This window comes from Haliotis rufescens, unplaced genomic scaffold, assembly GCF_023055435.1.
Source record: "Haliotis rufescens isolate VD_foot unplaced genomic scaffold, xgHalRufe1.0.p SCAF_4, whole genome shotgun sequence".
Lineage (NCBI taxonomy): Eukaryota > Metazoa > Mollusca > Gastropoda > Lepetellida > Haliotidae > Haliotis > Haliotis rufescens.
The window spans coordinates 35,283,819-35,304,330 of NW_025964112.1; the positions used below are offsets into that span (position 1 = coordinate 35,283,819).

The 20,512-nt window shown below is 39.3% G+C and overlaps 1 protein-coding gene across 1 annotated transcript in view; it reads left to right on the plus strand.

Annotated features, from left to right (window-relative positions):
- LOC124149853 (BDNF/NT-3 growth factors receptor-like) overlaps positions 1-20,512 on the plus strand; it is a 71,602-nt gene that overhangs the window by 14,427 nt on the left and 36,663 nt on the right. The window contains exon 2 of the mRNA XM_046521665.2: positions 16,465-16,608. Within this exon, the coding sequence (XP_046377621.1) occupies positions 16,465-16,608 (144 nt within the window). The remainder of the gene's footprint in view (positions 1-16,464; positions 16,609-20,512) is intronic.

Consider the following 20,512-nt stretch of genomic DNA (forward strand, 5'->3'; position numbering starts at 1 on the left):
ATTTTTGGGATGCGATCGTTAAGCCACTGCGTTTATCTGCGTTGTCCAGATAATTCTATGGATAACAACTCACCAGACACTCCCGCTCAAAAATAGCGTCGTCCAATATGCGACGTCATCAAGTTGTGAGCGCATGTTCGAATCTCCACAAATGACGTCATGATAGAACAATATTATATCGTGAAATATACCACACTTCGTTCTGCGTTGTGCTTTGCGATTTATGGCGTAGCTTATTTATTAATAAACATAAATGTCAACGCCAGAGAATAATAGAAAATAATCCTGCTTGTATGAAGCACATCAAGGGAACTGTTCCATCAAGTAACAGCTAAACATGGATTTGGTCTTTATACGCTTCAAAGCACACCCACTTCCTCTGCCATGTTGCATGACATGTAGTATTACGCTTGCACATTAATATCCTCTTGAACAACATTTATTGGCGAGTCATCACACTCCTCTAAGCTGCAGTCAAATATACAAGGATTTATCTCAGTGGGAAATTCCTTATCTTCCTTCTGGAAAATTACGAAAAAATATCTTTCATATGAGATATTAATCTAGACTAGTGCTTAATAACATTTGTTTGCAAAAAGTATAATACCGGATTAGGCGCTTTGCTTGAAACATAATGCCAGCAAGTACAATAGTAGTATACGTTCTGGTATTGGCTCCGAAATATTTCATGTATATCTGTCTTTTTGGACGAAATGAAACGCTAATGTTTCAATTTCATGTCAAGCGATTTGTCATTTTATACGTTTAACAGAATATAAACTGGCATGTAAATGTAATATACAGTAAAACTCCCCCTAGCGTCCCAATTGAAACAGGGAGATGGACTTAAATCCCTTTCTGTCATAGCTATAGTTAACTTACATTGTAATGATATCGGCGACGAGTGTATCAGAAACACTAACTGCCTAAGCACCTTTTAAACTGACTTATTTAATTACAAAGGTAGTCTTTTTTTCTGTGTACGACTATGTGTAATTTAAAAAAAGTTTGTGAAAATATAATGCAAAGTCGTCCGGCGAACCCGCTATCCTTCATTGAAAATACATTGTGTAATGTAATATTTTCATGTGACGAGGGAGTGAGTGAATTGGGTTTTGCGCCGCTTCTTGCAATTTTCCAGCAATATGACGGAGGGGAACACCAGAAACGGGCTTCGCATATTGTACCCTTGTTGGCATTCGAATTCGGGTTCTTCGGCTTGGCGAGCGAACGCTTTAACCACTCAGCTACAACCTAGGGACTTGGTCTTAGTGTAATAAAGATTTGTTCTGTACCGAAAATTACCTTTACATTAACTATCGCACTGTGATGTGTCGAATAAGTCTCTGGGAAAAAAAGAGTTAAAGTTCAGGAGAACAGTTTGGTCTTTGTCTACTCAAGCAGGCCTTGCCAGCATGTTAGACAGTCATAAAATATGTAAGTTGCTCCGTTTCCATGTAGAATCATATTTCTATATCGACTTGTGACGAAACCTGAAAATAGATCTCGAATCCTTGAAGATGAAAGACGGAAATCGATAGAAAGTCAAAATCAAGAATATTAGATTCAATTATTTTTTCTTCTGCTTTCTTGACCAGTTAGCTTTTCAGAGCACATGTGTTTGAGCAATAACTTTGCAACGTTTTCATCTTTCACTGGGTTTGAATTTAATGGTGAGGGATTATAGGGAAGCTAGAACGACGTCGAAATGTGCTCTCTCCACGCAAGATAACCTCTTAAATGACAGACTAAATCTTGTTACATCTTTAAACATCGGTACTGAGGGGCGGGTTTGAACACCGAAATATCACGCGTGGGCAGCAGTGGTTAAGAAATAGTAGGCGATGAGGTTCTAAGGAGCACAAACTTGACATAACCAACGTCAGTTCAAGCGTCTAATTTTGTGTGACAAACGTCAGGATCCTCATATGTTGAAAAGGTTGCATTTAAAGAGTAAGATTATGGTAAAATATTTCAGACCTCTTGTAATGATTTCTTACAAGAGTTGCTTCTTTACTGTAAAGTTCGGGATATGTCCAGGAACAAGGTTCTGTCTACCCGTTTTAATCAAATTTCTTTAGAGACCTTAACCAGGTGACTTATGCGTGTATATCTAATACTGTCTTACATTTTGAGACGCCTTTGCCATTAATACTAGTAAGCATATTTCGTTAGATTAAATTCGGCATTACATTTATGATTATTATTAGCATGGTACTTTTTATGTCTGGTTGGCATCCATTGATCCATTTAATCATTCATCGGCGTAACTTAACAATAACTCGTTCATTCAGTTGCCTTCCGCTCTCTTATTAAAGGTGACATGGGCAGCCAGTTGCTCTAAAGCGCCACAATTTGCTGTGCAGAGTTGCTACCCCTGGGTCATTCCAGGATCTGCTTGTAGAGTGTTAAGATTTCGGATTCGCTCTTATTATGATTCATAGTCTGTCAGCAAATAGTCTTGTTCGTGGGCTAAAACCAAAGCGGTAAACGCCTACGAATTGTGTGACCGTGGTCCCTCTGAAGTACTATCCAGCGGCGTTGAAACCTCCTGGCTCACTCACTCCCTTCCTCTGAAATTACCCAACATGACAGGTTAAGTGATGTCAGTCGATGCACTTGCATTGTACATTCTGCGACAATACTAACCAAGTGGATACAGCGTTTGTTAATCACGTTCAATTCCCCAAATTATGGTAAATTCACATTTATGGTCTCACTCACTCACTCACTCACTCACTCACTCACTCACTCACTCACTCACTCACTCACTCACTCACTCACTCACCCACCCACTCACTCACTCACTCACTCACTCACTCACTCACTCACTCACTCACTCACTCACTCACTCACTCACTCACTCACTCACTCACTCACTCACTCACTCACTCACTCACTCACTCACTCACTCACTGTCAGTAACAGTAAAGGAAAAGTGGGTTTAAAGATGGCTGCCCAATCTATAGCCAGAGCATATGTCCTCCCCAGTAATCCGCATTGCCAATGACTTCCAACTAGGGTGAATGATATTATCACGGTTTGTCACATATAATAGCACATAATAAAACCAATTTGCACCAAATGCCGGGTAATTCCTCTCTCAGTCTTCCCAATCAGAGGAAGCCGTAATCGATAAGTTACCTGAGGCTGATATTGATTGAACCACAAAGGGCCAGGTGTTAATGATATGTAAACTTGGAAGCATCTTAAGGAGACTGTCAATACAGTCATCTATTTCTCTATTGACTTAATATGAGCTCGTCGATTATTGAGCAAACGGAAGCACTGAACTGCAGCAGATGGCTCGTCTCAGTTTTGTAAAACTCAGAAGTGGCGTTGCAATCTACATAATGAGTTGTGTGTGGTTACACATGTAACTATCGACACGTGTCTTCTATGGTGTTTATCGTAAAGCAATGTAATGCAATGAGTTAGAGAGAGAGAGAGAGAGAGAGAGTAAGAGAGAGAAAGAGAGGGGTAGTGAGATAGAGAGAGATCTACATACACAAACACATACATGAACATTTAAAAAAAAACGCTTTACAATTAGCATGGCAGTGAAGGGCCGAGTTCATCGTATGCACAGTTGTATTGGTTGATTTCTTGAGAGAAAAAATGAAAAGTGGTCCTCACTATTGTTTTCAATCAAAACTATAAATATAGTTCCACCGCTATCCTCACGTTTACGAAAATACTGCCTAATTTATAATGTAAAACCTATGTTAGTACGGTCACGTGCGAATGCTATCATAGATTTCAAACAGGTTTCCAATTCCTCCACACACAAGTATGATCAATGACCCATATTTATTCCATTTGTAAGAAGAGAATTATTAATCAAATCACGACAGGTAATACAACCCAAGGACAGGGAAATGTCAAGGATTCGCTAATCGATACCCCTACCTGTACTGAAACTTAATCGAATGTAATGTTTTCGCAGCCGTTGTTTATACATTGATCCGCACTTATGGAAGTCGCGCATGCAGTGAGCGCTTAATGTACTTTAAATGGAATCAGTGAGTGAGTGAGTGATTGAGCCTCGATTTCGATTCTTGATCTGTGAGCATTATATATTCTCGTGACTTTCACCAAAGACGTAATAGCCATCATCTGTAATTTCGGGCTTTTCCGGCAGTAACCCGCTTTGGAGTGGACATGTGAATTAATTAAATCAACTACCCTTTTTTCTGTAAATTTATGGTGTTGAACGCTGCAGTCAACATTGTTCCAGCTATATCATCACGGTCAGAGTGTGGATCAGATAAACCAGTGACTGAAAGCCTGAGCAACATCTCCAGCAGACACGAGAAACGCCCTCAGCCAAATTATCTGACCACCCGATCCACCTTTTTCAGCAAGTATTGTGACATAGTAATATGCACATTCCAAACCGTGTTGCAAGTATAATGAGCTCACTGTTTCCGAAACGTTATACTGCATACACATAGTCTCTATACATTGATCGCACATCGTCTGATAAAGGAGAGGATGAAGGAGCTGCCAGTCCTTCGTCTTCATATGATATATTACAGCAGTATACAAGTGAGGAGTGAACGAAGGAACCTACCCCATAACCATGACACAACCTAGCTGAGACAGCATGATGAATGGCCATGATACAAGCCAACAGAGAGAACCTTCCTCATAAGCATGACACAAGTCAGCAAACAGAGAATCTGTATGGACCATGATGCAAGTCAACAAAGATAAAATTATGTATAAGCATGATACATATCAGCTACTTCAACATTCTGTATACACATGATACACATCAGCTACTTCAACATTCTGTATACACATGATACACATCAGATAAGACAACATTCTGTCTGTTACACATCAGATAATACAACATTCTGTCTGTTACACATCAGATAAAACAACATTCTGTCTGTTACACATCAGATAAGACAACATTCTGTCTGTTACACATACTACACATCAACTGTATAAGCATGATACACATCAGCTACTTCAACATTCTGTATACACATGATACACATCAGATAAGACAACATTCTGTCTGTTACACATACTACACATCAACTTTATAAGCATGATACACATCAGATAATACAGCATTCTGTATGAACATGATACACATCAGATAAGACAACACTTTGTCTGTTACACATACTACACATTAACTGTATAAGCATGATACATATCAGCTACTTCAACATTCTGTATACACATGATACACATCAGCTACTTCAACATTCTGTATACACATGATACACATCAGATAATACAACATTCTGTCTGTTACACATCAGATAAGACAACATTCTGTCTGTTACACATCAGATAAGACAACATTATGTCTGTTACACATCAGATAATACAACATTATGTCTGTTACACATCAGATAAGACAACATTCTGTCTGTTACACATACTACACATCAACTATATAAGCATGATACATATCAGCTACTTCAACATTCAGTATACACATGATACACATCAGATAAGACAACATTCTGTCTGTTACACATACTACACATCAACTATATAAGCATGATACACATCAGATAATACAGCATTCTGTATACACATGATACACATCAGATAAGACAACATTATGTCTGTTACACATCAGATAATACAACATTCTGTCTGTTACACATCAGATAAGACAACATTCTGTCTGTTACACATACTACACATCAACTGTATAAGCATGATACACATCAGCTACTTCAACATTCAGTATACACATGATACATATCAGATAAGACAACATTCTGTCTGTTACACATACTACACATCAACTGTATAAGCATGATACACATCAGATAATACAACATTCTGTATGAACATGATACACACAGATAAGACAACACTTTGTCTGTTACACATGCTACACATCAACTGTATATGCATGATACACATCAGCTTCTTCAACATTCTGTATACACATGATACACATCAGATAAGACAACATTTTGTCTGTTACACATCAGATAATACAACATTCTGTCTGTTACACTTCAGATAAGACAACATTCTGTCTGTTACACATCAGATAAGACAACATTCTGTCTGTTACACATCAGATAATACAACATTCTGTCTGTTACACATACGACACATCAACTGTATCAGCATGATACACATACGATTAGACAACATTCTGTCTGTTACACATGCTACACATCAACTGTATAAGCATGATACACATCAGATAAGAGGGCATTCTGTCTGTTACACATGCTACACATCAACTGTATAAGCATGATACACATCAGATAAGAGAGCATTCTGTCTGTTACACATACTACACATCAACTGTATAAGCATGATACACATCAGATAAGAGAGCATTCTGTCTGTTACACATGCTACACATCAACTGTATAAGCATGATACACATCAGATAAGAGAGCATTCTGTCTGTTACACATACTACACATCAACTGTATAAGCATGATACACATCAGATAAGAGAGCATTCTGTCTGTTACACATGCTACACATCAACTGTATAAGCATGATACACATCAGATAAGACGATATTCTGTATAAGCATGATACACATCAGATATGACAACACTCTGTCTGTTACACATGCTACACATCAACTGTATAAGCATGATACATATCAGCTTCTTCAACATTCTGTATACACATGATACACATCAGATAAGACAACATTCTGTCTGTTACACATACTACACATCAACTGTATAAGCATGATACACATAAGATTAGACAACATTCTGTGTGTTACACATACTACACATCAACTGTATAAGCATGATACACATCAGCCACTTCAACATTCTGTATACACATGATACACATCAGATAAGACAATATTCTGTATAAGCATGATAAACATCAGATAATACAGCATTCTGTATAGGCATGATACACATCATATAAGACAACATTCTGTCTGTTACACATGCTACACATCAACTGTATAAGCATGATACACATCAGCTACTTCAACATTCTGTATACACATGATACACATCAGATAAGACAACATTCTGTCTGTTACACATACTACACATCAACTTTATAAGCATGATACACATCAGATAATACAGCATTCTGTATAATTAAGAAACACGTCAGCTAAAACAACATAATGTATTAGCAAGATACAAATCAGCTAAGACAACATTCTGTATAATTAAGATACACGTCAGCTAAAACAACATTATGTATTAGTAAGATACACATCAGATAAGACAACATTATGTATTAGTAAGATACACATCAGCTAAGACAACATTCTGTGTAATTAAGTTACGCGTCAGCTAAAACAACATTATGTATTAGTAAGATACACATCAGATAAGACAACATTATGTATTAGTAAGATACACATCAGATAAGACAACATTCTGAATAATTAAGATACACATCAGCTAAAATAACATTTTGTATAAGCATGATGTATATTAGTTAAGACAACAATATTCGACTACACGTAAGACAACATCAGCTATGGCAACATTATTTACGAGCATGATACACTTCAGCTCGTACAACACTATTCATGATAATGACACAGGTCTGCTAACACCATTCTGTGCAATATTATATGGTCGATAATATATACATAGTTCCAGACGTTATATGTGTGACTATGCTCTGTGTAGGATTCCGGTCGTTGCGTCTTCAGCCGAGAGACGATGTATTATCAGAGGAGATGTTAGTTCTGAAAAGTAGTTCTCTATGTACCTTCAAAATAATATACCTTGAAGCTCCTTATCGTCTATTATAGTAGGGAAGGGAATGAAATTATTTCTATACATGTTGTTACAAGTAAAAATAAACTCGATGGCTTCCTGGGTCAACTGGTACTGGCGTGGTTTCTTGCAATGTCCAAGTAATCACTTTGGATCGTGTGTGCCAATTCTGTATTCCCCCGGCAAAGGCAATTGCGCTAGACCATCTCGATGCAGGATTATGTAAGGAGCTGTATCTGCCTGACTTGAAATGAATGGTTACATGAAACGAGACCCATGGGTAGAATGCCTGATTGAACGGAAATTACCATACACATTTGGTAGGACTAAAACCTAATCTGAATGCCGGTTAAATATATCATATAGATAGCATTTTCTGCATTGCTTCTTTGTGTGGGTAAACCTCGAATAAGACATCGAGAGAGAGTGTTATTCAAAAACACAGGATCATGATCAACCCTTATTATTACTTTCACTACAAACAGTTCAAGGATTGACTATTATATTTGGCATTCTAGAAGTTGGTGAGTAAGTAATAGAACGTACAACTTTAAGGATATCAACTTCTTGTATTACCCATGGCTTCATTACCTGTGTGTTATTTGTTATTCTTACTGTACATTTGGCTTCATCCAATTACCTGTATGCTAATTGTTCTCTACTGGACACCTATTCCCTTCTAGTTGAACAGAGGCATATTTCCAACAAAATCACTTACCTAAGGAATCACCACATGTAAAATTTACTGTCGGGCAAAAGAAAATAAACACTTGAAAAATGGATTTGACCAAAACATTAATAGGCTGAAAACAGACATCTGTGATATGATGCATGTAATATCGCCTGTGATACCCGTATCAAATATACCATCGAATAATCAGTTCTTGTTCGTTTCAGTTTTAGCCCCATCGAACAAACATGGGTGGAGACTTTCTTTAGCCCGGCAGTTTCTAAGCTTCAGTGTGGGTCAGGACCGAAGCCAAAGAAACTCTCAGAGCAAATGCGCCGAACGCAAATCGTTTAGCAATGCCAATTGCTATTGTATGATTAGAAACTCTGAAAATGAGGAACCCCGATGGTAAAATAACTGCAGGTTTTGTCCGATGTACTAAGTAGATGCTAAAACAATCGCACTATAATGTTCTGTCATATAGAAATCGATTTCGTGTGACCATAAAACCTTAATTGATGAAAGATACATCCGTCAAAGGGAAGGGGCTAAATTAATTTTGGAACCATCAATATTTTCCACCCATTTTGCCTCTTCAACGTGAAATAGGACCGATACATTACCATCGACATCCGTACAACAATCTATTTTCCCCGAACCCCGTGAATCGAAAACACTATGACACTTTCTTATCACCAACCTTGCCAAATGTCCTCGATGGTGATATATGTCTCGACGTTTCAATGAAATCATTTATACTGATTTCGGCAAAAATTCAATATCCTTTCCAAAGGAGTTTTATGCTCGTTTTGTCCTAAAGCCCATCACTCTGTTCTCCGTGAGCCAACGAGCCCTCGATCAGAAAATCGAAAGATAAATGCGGGGTTTGTCGCTAAAAATCCTTGAACCTTCCAGATAAATTCATTGTGTAGACCCCAGTTTGTTACCCGCCAGGGAATATTGCCAATGAGTTGGGCCAGTATTTCTTCATCACCGCCACAGATAATTGAATAAGGACCCCACAAGGGAGACACGTTAAGTAACTGGTTATACAGGGCCTCATGGCTGAGGCCAGTTTTTCGCCAAGGCCTCAAGGTGTTCTCATTTGGGTGTATCGGTGTGCAAAGATACAACAAGTTGCGCTTCTTTAATGGATTTCGTGACGCAGAATATCAAGTACAGCTTCATGTGACGCCCTTTGGTAACATATTATAATATTGTAATGTATAACTGGTCTCTACACCAAAACCTTTTATAGAAGACATGTTTAGGACATTTACAAATTTGACGCTTCAACGACAAAAATCCGATACAATTCCCTATTTTGTTTTTGTCAGGTGAAGAATTGCCTTGCCTTTGGGTGTGTTTGTGACGGGTGCCACCGGTGGGGCAGGATGCGCTCACGTTTGCGCAAACACACGTTATCATAACTATTTGATAGTGATTCATAAACACCAGCTCATGATACAATCGGAATCAAACAATCGACTTAAGTTATGGAAAGGGTATTTTTGCTTTCATTAAATAAACCTCTCCATATCGAAGTTTTTACAAACCCATGTTGATTGTGCACATAGACGATGCTTGATAAACGTGCCAGCATTTGAAACGAAACGTCACAACAGTGTGAATAACGACAGTCATCCACACACATTGCTTCAATTCATCTCGTCAGAACATGATGTCAGTATAGACAGAGGAAATTGACAGATGACGGAAGGATGTTTGAGCAAAATTTCGTTGGGACCACTGTAGATATATATTAGTTTTTCAGATAATGTTTACCTCGAGATAATTATAATACACAATCAGTGCAACCACCACCACAAAAACTACTACGACTACTACTACTACTACTACTACCACTACCATACTACTACTACTACCGCTACCAATACAACTACCACTGGGGGCACGGGTGGCCCAGTCGTCTAAGGCGCCGCGATTCGCTGTGCAGAGTTGCGTTCCTTGGGCACGCCTGAAACCTATGATTGTGGGTTCGAATCCCGGTTCTCCCCGATTATGTTTCTAGGTTTGTCAGCACCATACCCGTGCTCGTGGGTTTCACCGAAGTGGTAAACGTCTGAGACCTGCACCACTTCGGGCTTTCTTCCCACATTAAGCTGACACGCTGCGATATAACTTGAATGTTGTTAACTCACTCACTCACTCACTACTACTACTACGACACTACTACTACCACTACCACTATCACTACGACACCCTACTACCACTAATAATGTTACCACCACTACTACTACTACTACAACTACTACTACCACATCCACTACCACTACTACGACACTCAACTACCACTAATACTGCTGCTACTACTACTACTACTGCTGCTATTACTACCGCTACTACTAGTACTACTACTACTACAAATAATAATAATAATAATAATAATAATAATAATAATAATAATCCACTTGTAACTCGCTAGAATGATCAGAGCTTACACTATTGACAGGTCTGGATGCAGAGATTTGGAAGAAGGGAAAAGTCGATAAGTTTTGAGTTCTGATGGTAGACTGTCTCATTCTATTGCTGCACTGTAGAAGAACGACTTCTCTCCACATATTTTCGTTAATACAGATGGCACCATCAAAAGATCTATCCCCCCCCCCTCTCTCTCTCTCTCTCTCTCTCTCTCTCTCTCTCTCTCTCTCCCTCTCTCAGTGTCTCTGACAGAAGATTGGTTTCAAGTCAACTTCAAGTCAACCTCGTCAACAGATCAATTCTGTACTTGAACACCAAGGCCATTACCATGGGTTGGTAGTCCTGTCCGTTTAGATAACTTAATTACTGATTATGTTAACGGTAATGTGGTAATGAATGGGGGCTCCACACAGCCTCCACACTGTCTCCACACAGCCTCCACACTGTCTCCACACAGTCTCCACACAGCCTCCACACAGGCTCCACACAGTCTCCACACTGTCTCCACAGAGCCTCCACACAGTCTCCACACAGCCTCCACACAATCTCCACACAGCCTCCACACAGCCTCCACACTGTCTACACACAGTCTCCACACAGTCTCCACACAGTCTCCACACAGTCTCCACACAGCCTCCACACTGTCTCCACACAGCCTCCACACAGCCTCCACACAGTCTCCACACAGCCTCCACACAGCCTCCACACAGCCTCCACACAGTCTCCACACAGTCTCCACACAGCCTCCACACAGTCTCCACACAGTCTCCACACAGCCTCCACACTGTCTCCACACAGCCTCCACACAGCCTCCACACAGCCTCCACACAGCCTCCACACAGTCTCCACACAGCCTCCACACAGCCTCCACACTGTCTCCACACTGTCTCCACACAGCCTCCAAACAGTCTCCACACAGCCTCCACACAGTCTCCACACAGTCTCCACACAGCCTCCACACTGTCTCCACACAGCCTCCACACAGTCTCCACACTGTCTCCACACAGTCTCCACACAGCCTCCACACAGCCTCCACACAGCCTCCACACAGTCTCCACACTGTCTCCACACAGCCTCCACACAGTCTCCACACAGTCTCCACACAGCCTCCACACAGCCTCCACACAGTCTCCACACAGTCTCCACACAGCCTCCACACAGCCTCCACACAGTCTCCACACAGTCTCCACACAGCCTCCACACAGCCTCCACACAGTCTCCACACAGCCTCCACACAGTCTCCACACAGTCTCCACACAGCCTCCACACAGCCTCCACACAGTCTCCACACAGTCTCCACACAGCCTCCACACAGCCTCCACACAGCCTCCACACAGTCTCCACACAGCCTCCACACAGCCTCCACACAGCCTCCACACAGCCTCCACACAGTCTCCACACAGCCTCCACACAGTCTCCACACAGTCTCCACACAGTCTCCACACAGCCTCCACACGGTCTCCACACAGCCTCCACACAGCCTCCACACAGCCTCCTGTAAATTGTGGCATGACATATGTTGCACAGATATATCGAATGTGTGTATTTGTGAACACGTGTGATGTGGCAGGTTTATGTACGAATAAGTGATCACATTGTTTGTTTGGCAAAATTTCTATTCGATGTTTGCTGTATTCTTTGAAGTGTCAAATTATCGCCATAAACAGTAGTTCTTATTGATATGTATCTCATATAGCAAGGTTATCAGACACCACCAGAGCACACGACATCACGGATGTTGCTTCTACATCATCGTGCCCGTACCCGTGTGCAATCATTTATGGCCTTCATTGAATTTCCATCACTGAACTATTTTTCTAATAGTCCTATCTCCCACTGATAAATAATTTACATATACATTGCTCTGTATGAGAAGCAATATGAATATTGGATTGTTTCTATGCCCTGGTGTATACGTGAATCGTTTTGTGCAGATCGACATTAAACTCTCTGCTCCATCTATAACCTCCTTGTAGTATGCTATTTTCTAACTTAAAATATATAAGTGCACTTGTACTCATCGACATGAATGAGATGAATGAGTTGTGTTTTACGCCGCTTGTAGCATTATTCGAGGTATGGTAGGACATCAAGAACGGGATGCATATGGGTACGTTAGTCGTGTCCTAAACAGACACATTTCGAAATACTTTTGAACAGGATTAGCAAACTAACATCGGGCTTATTTTAACGCCTCTCCCGATACAAAATGTTAAAAATGTTAAAAAGGGTGATATACAATGTAGGTATCCGAATACACGAACATCGTCTGAAATAAATCTAGTTTTCCTTTCCGAATAGAGATTATTTTGTACAGTAGTGTACTATCTACCTGTCTTCTCTTTCCGCCCATCAACATACATAACATACAAGATATGTTTCCTCACCCGCCTTCATGTCTCACATAAGTCTGTTAGTGCGCATAAGGTTTTGTCAAAGACACGTTGTTTGTAAACGGCCTTATTATATCCACACCACTAATCAAGAGCGACACAGATTTCATGCCCAAAGCTAATAGTTGCAAAACAACATCACATCAACAGATTAAGAACAAGAAAATCTACAGCTAATTGATAATGATGTAAGACTTCATTACGACCTTCTGTTGTGAATATATCTATGACAGCAGTGTTCTCACTGCCAGCGCCGACAAATGACTCGTAACACACACGTCAGTGACGTTTGATATAAAGCATCGACAACTTAATTAAATCATGCCTTCTCTCCACGACAGCGACTATCAATCATTTCATGTTTTTCTTTTCCGTAATTACATGACAATCAAACTCCAACTTCCATCTCAAGGTTTCTGTTGGATGGCATGTGAGAAATGAGGACGGAAAGACGTTAAGCAATGACGTTAAGCTTTGTCCTGAGACATGCGTTATACGCAGTTGCGGGCGGGTTTTACGCTACTTCCCTCTTCTTATCAACCAAGAATGTTTGCCCAAACCATAATGTAAGTGGTCGAATCGAAAAAATTAATATTTATTTCAAAACTCATGAACGTCTGAAGTGTTCTGATGAATAACGGTCGAATGAAACATATAATCCACGAAATAATTCAACTGGTTACTGCGCTTCCTATTTGCCTATTTTGACGTTTTTCATTATTGAAAGTACTTCGTCAAGAATAAGACAGGACAGGTCTTTTAAATATTAATTTTGTTCCATATTTGTCATTAACTAAGTATGTAAATATAACGTGACAAAACGCTTTCCATAATCTTAGGAAATCTTATCAAACTGCAAAGCCTATTTTACGGTCCGGCTCTATCATAAGCATGTGTTCATGAATTACTATAAGACGATGCCTTACTGGTGCATGTGTATCTACTCTGTTATGTTTGTATTGCTTGATTACGTGCATTTTGAAAATCAACATATTTGAGTATTCTTTACTAATATAGATTAAGTCTAGCAATTTGCCGGAACAGGCGTGTGGATATATAAGGCATGATCTTTGCTAATTATTACATGGACAAACGGCAGGTTTTCTCACCAACGCCCATAACTATCTTGATATGATACGAATAATGAAATGAAGGAAATTGTGGTTAAAAAATATGGTCTTTTCTTTAATGACGAAAAGAAACGGTAAATCCTTCTCAAGTGAAAATGGATTGAATTAATCGCGGCGCCTTGTGGAATTTGTTATCTAATTGGACGAAACTTGAGGAAAAATTGATTTCCATTTCTTTTATGCTTTGGACGGGAAGTAGGGGAAATGGCCCAGGATGAAACGTAGCTTGGAGGAGCTGCAGTCACCGTTTGCAGTATGTTTTACTTATTTAAGTACAGGAAGTTCACATCAAATATCGAGGGAAATTTATGTTGTTTTGTCTGAAGCAATTCTGTAGGCAAACAGCATTTGCATGTATGATATTAATGGCAGTGCTCCCATAACTGTAGCTTCACGATGACGTTAAAACGACGACGTGGGTGTTTTCTGTAAGGGTGAATTGTCCATCTAATCATCGTTGTAAAGAGTATCAAATAATTGATTATTGTGCACTAAGGAGTTATTTAAAGGTGCACTCTGATCCTAGGCCTGGTGCCTGTTTTGAGTACAGACACAGACTCGGATATTGGTTATGTGTAATTTGTCATGCAGTTTAACAATGTTTTTATGTCAAGCCCTCATTCAACCCATAGCCAGCCAAAACCCATGCTATAAAAGCTTCACCAAGGAAATAATGTACAATATTGCAATAACTGCCAAAAATAACTGGCAGCAAAATAAAACTGATATCTTACCAAAAGTCCCAATTGCAATATGTAGAACGTTATTAAATAGGACCGGGAGCCACAAAATCATCTAAATATTTCACTGAAAAAGTATCATATCTCAAGGTTTCAAGAATTGTGTCTTTTGTCATGGCAACAAGAAAACCGCGTCCGTTATATATTGCCTCTGATAAGTATTTATTAGAGAAACTTCGATTTAGTTGATTTGTCTTTGCATTCTGCTAACAAGTCGGGTTCAGTTGTCATGACAACATTCCAGAATGACGTCATGTATGTCGCACAGATGGTTGAGTATACCGAAAGAGTGCAACGGAAAATTACAGAACAGGTATTTACAATGTCGATAAGCATTATGTCTTTTTAGATTTGCTGGTGGTATTGGTATTCGATGCATAGAACATGTTTAACAGATGAATCCTCCAGCTTCCGCCGTCGGTTCTAAATGAAACGCCCCGCATTTGCTTTCAAACTAAATTCAGCGCCTTCAAATTGCATCGTGTGCCTCAGTCTGATTGGTTGAAATATGGGATTCAAAACCCCAACATGTAATGGAATATTTCTTGTGAATGAATCCTTTTTCTTGGTGCATTATTGATTTTCTCTTCGCATATGTGAATGGTAACATTAATACCGTAATGAATATATCTCGAGTCATCATGTCCGTGTTTTAAGCTGACTTCATACACAAGAGCGTGCAATGGTAAAATTATCAATCATTTCGTATTTTCAATGCCGATAAACAAATATATAAACACAAACAGACTTAACGAGGGGTGTCTTTCAGATTTGGTCGATAAAAATAAATGTTGTACTGTGTGCAAAGGTGATACCAATAGTATTAGATGGCACCAATATCCCTTCTATATCCTGTTCCAACTCGCTATTGGTCATTAACAATGATTGTTACTGAATGTCATAAATCAAGAAAGCAAATGTGCAGTTTGTATATTTTGGGGTCGTAATACGGTCAGCAATTTGATAGAGACTGATATCAGCAATAGTCTTTTTTAGTGGATAATAAAGTCAATGACCGTTGCATTTGGCAAGATATCCTTTATGGGGTATGATGCTTACAAAGGAAGGCATCACTAGTTTAGATGCCGCTTTGATCGTGATCATCTCAAAACAGCATCAAAACTGGCATGACATGATCAATGGTGATATCAATAAACATCATTAAAAGAATACATTTCTTAAGACTCCTAAATTGTTCTTGCTGGAGCCTAGACACATTGTACCTCTAGCCGATGTATAGATGACATTTCCGGGCACAAAAACTTCCTCTTCCTCATCAGTTTGTCTGTAATGTTTCTGCATCGATCGGCGTTGATTGTCTGTGTATTGATAAGTATATATAGAAACACATATAACTTAACGACGTATATGTTTCAGATTTGGTCGCTGAAAATAAGTGTTCTTCGGAGTGCAGAGGCGATAGCAAATGTCTCCACTGGCATGACAAATGGGATTGCCTATGTGAAACTACCTATTCGCCTCCTCAAGCCGATGGAAATTGTACACGTCCAGATGGATCAGGTAATGTTCACGCTTTCACATCAATTTTATCCATGAATACATTAAAAATTATCAATTGTGCATTCAATATTTGTTTTACTTGAGTTAAATTACGTGTTTCTTGTTTGTTTCATATAACAAACGTCACAAATCACTTTTCATTCAATTTAGTGGACACCGGACATGTACTTACTGTTCAATCTGTTCGTAAGAAAACACATGATATTATCAGTGTTGTATAACAGTAATCATTTTTGAGTGAGTGAATTTGGGTTGAACGCCGCTTTGAACAATATTTTCAATAACATGCATATAACGGCCTTGACTGTTTAGTGTTGGATGGAAGCTCAAGTAGTTCGTATGCTTTAACTACGTCTGATACTGACATATTTAGATTTAAAACTATTATCAGCGGATCCCGGCACGACTAAGGAGTATAACGCTGCACATCAGCTGTGAGGCCTTAGACCATTAGTCGTCCACTCGTGAATGTCAACGTTTATGGAATTGTGCTTCCAACTGACTTAATGTTTCTTTTCTTGTCACAGAGGCACGTGTAAGTGTGTGATTTAACCTGAGGTTTAAGCGTATAGGGGCGGTAGGGTAATCTAGTTGTTTATGTGTTTGCTCGTCATGCCGAAGGCCCGGGTTCGATTCCCCATAAGTGTGAAGACCATTTCTAGTGTCCCCCGCCGTTACATTGCTGTAGTATTGCTAAAAGCGGTGTAAAACAATACTCTCTCGTGATGGTATAAACTCTCGGCAACTAACGATCATTTTTGCTTTTGGACACTTTTTCATAATTTCTTCAAATTATATAGAACCCAGTGGGATGCATGCATGTCAACCCTTTGCCTTCTGCATGCCTATGTGTGTTATATGTTTAGAAAAGTTGGTGTCTTTTATATAGTCCGTTTTAAGCGGAAACAATGGCAGCGTTGAAGTAACTCAGAACAGATGGTATACGTACGCAGCATATACAAAGATATATACGTACTATTTCGCATTAAAACTGATGAAAAGCAAACAGTGACAACATTTAAGGATCCGTGGGGCAGCCAATTTGTTGACGTTTTCTCTCGTCACAACGAAAACCTGGAATCATTTCCAAACAATGTGAGAAGCCAAGTTCCGGCGTCCCCCGCCAAGATATGAATTGAATATTGCTAAACACACGTATGTACCTATGTTGGACCTATGCTATGGACATGTTATGGACATTGCATTTCAGCAGCAAATCTCTTTAGCGCGATAATAGATGGTATCACAATGACAACGACACTTCTTTCCTGTTCGCGGATGCACACCTGTCTTTCCGGCCATTTGCTACCATGGTTTTTGATGTTTGCGCCACAAGCCAGGCTAGAGACGGATTAGTGTCTTGAATCGTTATGTTTCTTTTAGGACCTGATGCTAAATACAGTGTTTTAAGGATACGAAACCCGACCATTTTATGTGCTGATGCATCCTGAAAAAATAACACGTCCATTTGCATATGATTCTTCCCATAGCTGAACTACATCAATATGATCGGTTAATGCAATATAATTCGGGCAAGGACATTATAAACTTGCGATGACCCAGGGTCATATTTGGTTATCTCTATTAGATGAAACTCGAGAGGTTTTTTTTCTACTTAATGACATTGGTTTAGTTGTTAAAAAGCGACATGAAATATCTTTTTGGAATAATCACATAGCTTCTGGTGGTCTGGGCATTTTCCAAACTAACCCGGCCTTGACAAAGGCGGGATAACTACGTTTTGCATCGTTTCCAGGCTAACGCTTAAATTAAGAGATGAATTTAAAGGTTATTAGTGTATTATGGAAGCATAAAATGGTATTAAAAAGATAATTTTCTTCCAACTCATATCCGTCCTATTGCGCATGTTTCAAATCGTTCACTGGTATTACTAACAGTTAGCTTTTCCTAATCAAGAAAGTAAATTTGCAATATGTAATATGGATCGTAATACGGTAGGCGATTTTAAGGAGGCTGACATCAGAAATAGTCTTGTTTAATTGAAAATAATGTCTCTTGACAGTAAGATATCCTTAAATGACCACCAGTTTAGACACCACTTTGCTCGCATTTATCACACACGCACCGTCTAAACTGGCAATGTCAACGGTGGTATCAATACAAGTCAAACAAATGAAAACTAATTAAAAGAATACATTTTTTTAAGTTCATGTATCAATGATATCAATAAACACAATTGAAAGAAAACATTTAAAGATCACGTATCAATGATATCAATAAACGCAATTAAAAGAATACATTCTTCTTTTAAGTTCATGTGTCAATGATATCTTTAAGTTCATGTATCAATGATATCAATAAACGCAATTTAAAGAATACATTCTTCTTTTAAGTTCATGTGTCAATGATATCTTTAAGTTCATGCATCAATGATATCAATAAACACAATTAAAAGAATACATTTTTCTTAAGTTTACTTAAATTGATCGTACTGGAGCCTCGACACATTGTACTTCCCTCCCATCAGAAGAAGGCTTCGTTGTTTTTTTCCTGGTAAAGAAAGACCCATCAATATATTAATATCCCCGGTTTGTTGTTCATGTGCGTGCATCAATCGACCAACATACAATGTTGTCAGTGTATCGGTGTACATGTATTTCCCTTACTCGCGTTTAGTAGACATAGAACCACCGTTTGGCACGTGTGCCCCACGTATGTCATGCATCTGACATCAAAGAGCGTCACAAGGAGCAGTGGATCCGTGGCTCTGTGGAGCATGGGAGCCCTTGAGTCAAGGAGCTTGGCGACGTGAGGCCTTGGAGCGGTAGAGACGTGGAGCCGATAGCGATATGCACTAAATTGGTCGGATATGCAATAAATTAAAGTATATCTTGGAATTAGTACTGAACGTTATGACCCCATGTGTGAACAAGACTGTGAGACTAAAATGTTTTTCTTTACTCAGTCGATATTTCTCCAAAACCGATTGGGCATTTCAGACAACATCTTTTGTATGTATCACTTTCACAAGTGACGTTAGTTAAATTACGAGCAAGAATAGACTTGATTTGTCAATGATTAAAAAAACAAATATCTCGATAGCCATGGGAAGGATATTGCTCACAACAGTCTTCATTGTATATTCTTATGACGAGCGAGATAACTGCTGCAGACCCGAAACGACAATCGTGTCAACACATTATGAACGTACACAGGACCCGAAGAACACGTAGAACACGCAGAACACGGGTTTTTCTATATATTCTTAATCACATAAAATGTCTAAGGGAAGTAACTGACGAGGGACTGAATGTTGCTTAATAAAATTACAGTATGAGTTCTTTCACTGATTTTTCTCCCAAATTATTGGTGTATGGTCCGCCGAGTTCCCATTAAGAGTCTGGGAAAGCAATAGATGTAATTTATTACTTTACAGTCCTACGCGGGTCTCGTTCGGTAGAATCGTGTCCTGTTAATCGCAGTATCCCTCACACGATTTTACAATCCCTCGTCGATACCCACTTATTGTTCAAATGGACATTTGTCGTTACAGCTCTGTGTATTGCTTTCAACTATAATCTTCTGACTTTTACTGTTGTGCTGTAGACATTGAACGGGAATTCATGTCCTCCTTGACGAAGTTCATTTTCCCTATCTTTGATGTGTCTGCTCGCTGATGTATATCCACTTGTTGATGTGCCTAGTCTTTGATGTGTCTACTCATTGGTGTGTCTACTTGTTGATGTGTCTACTCGTTGATGTGTCTACTTGCTGATGTGTCTACTCGTTGATGTGTCTACTCGTTAATGTGTCTACTTGTTGATGTGTCTACTTGTTGTTGTGTCTTCTCGTTGATGTGTCTACATGTTGATGTGTCTTCTCGTTGATGTGTCTACTTGTTGATGTGTCTACTTGTTGATGTGTCTACTCGTTGATGTGTCTG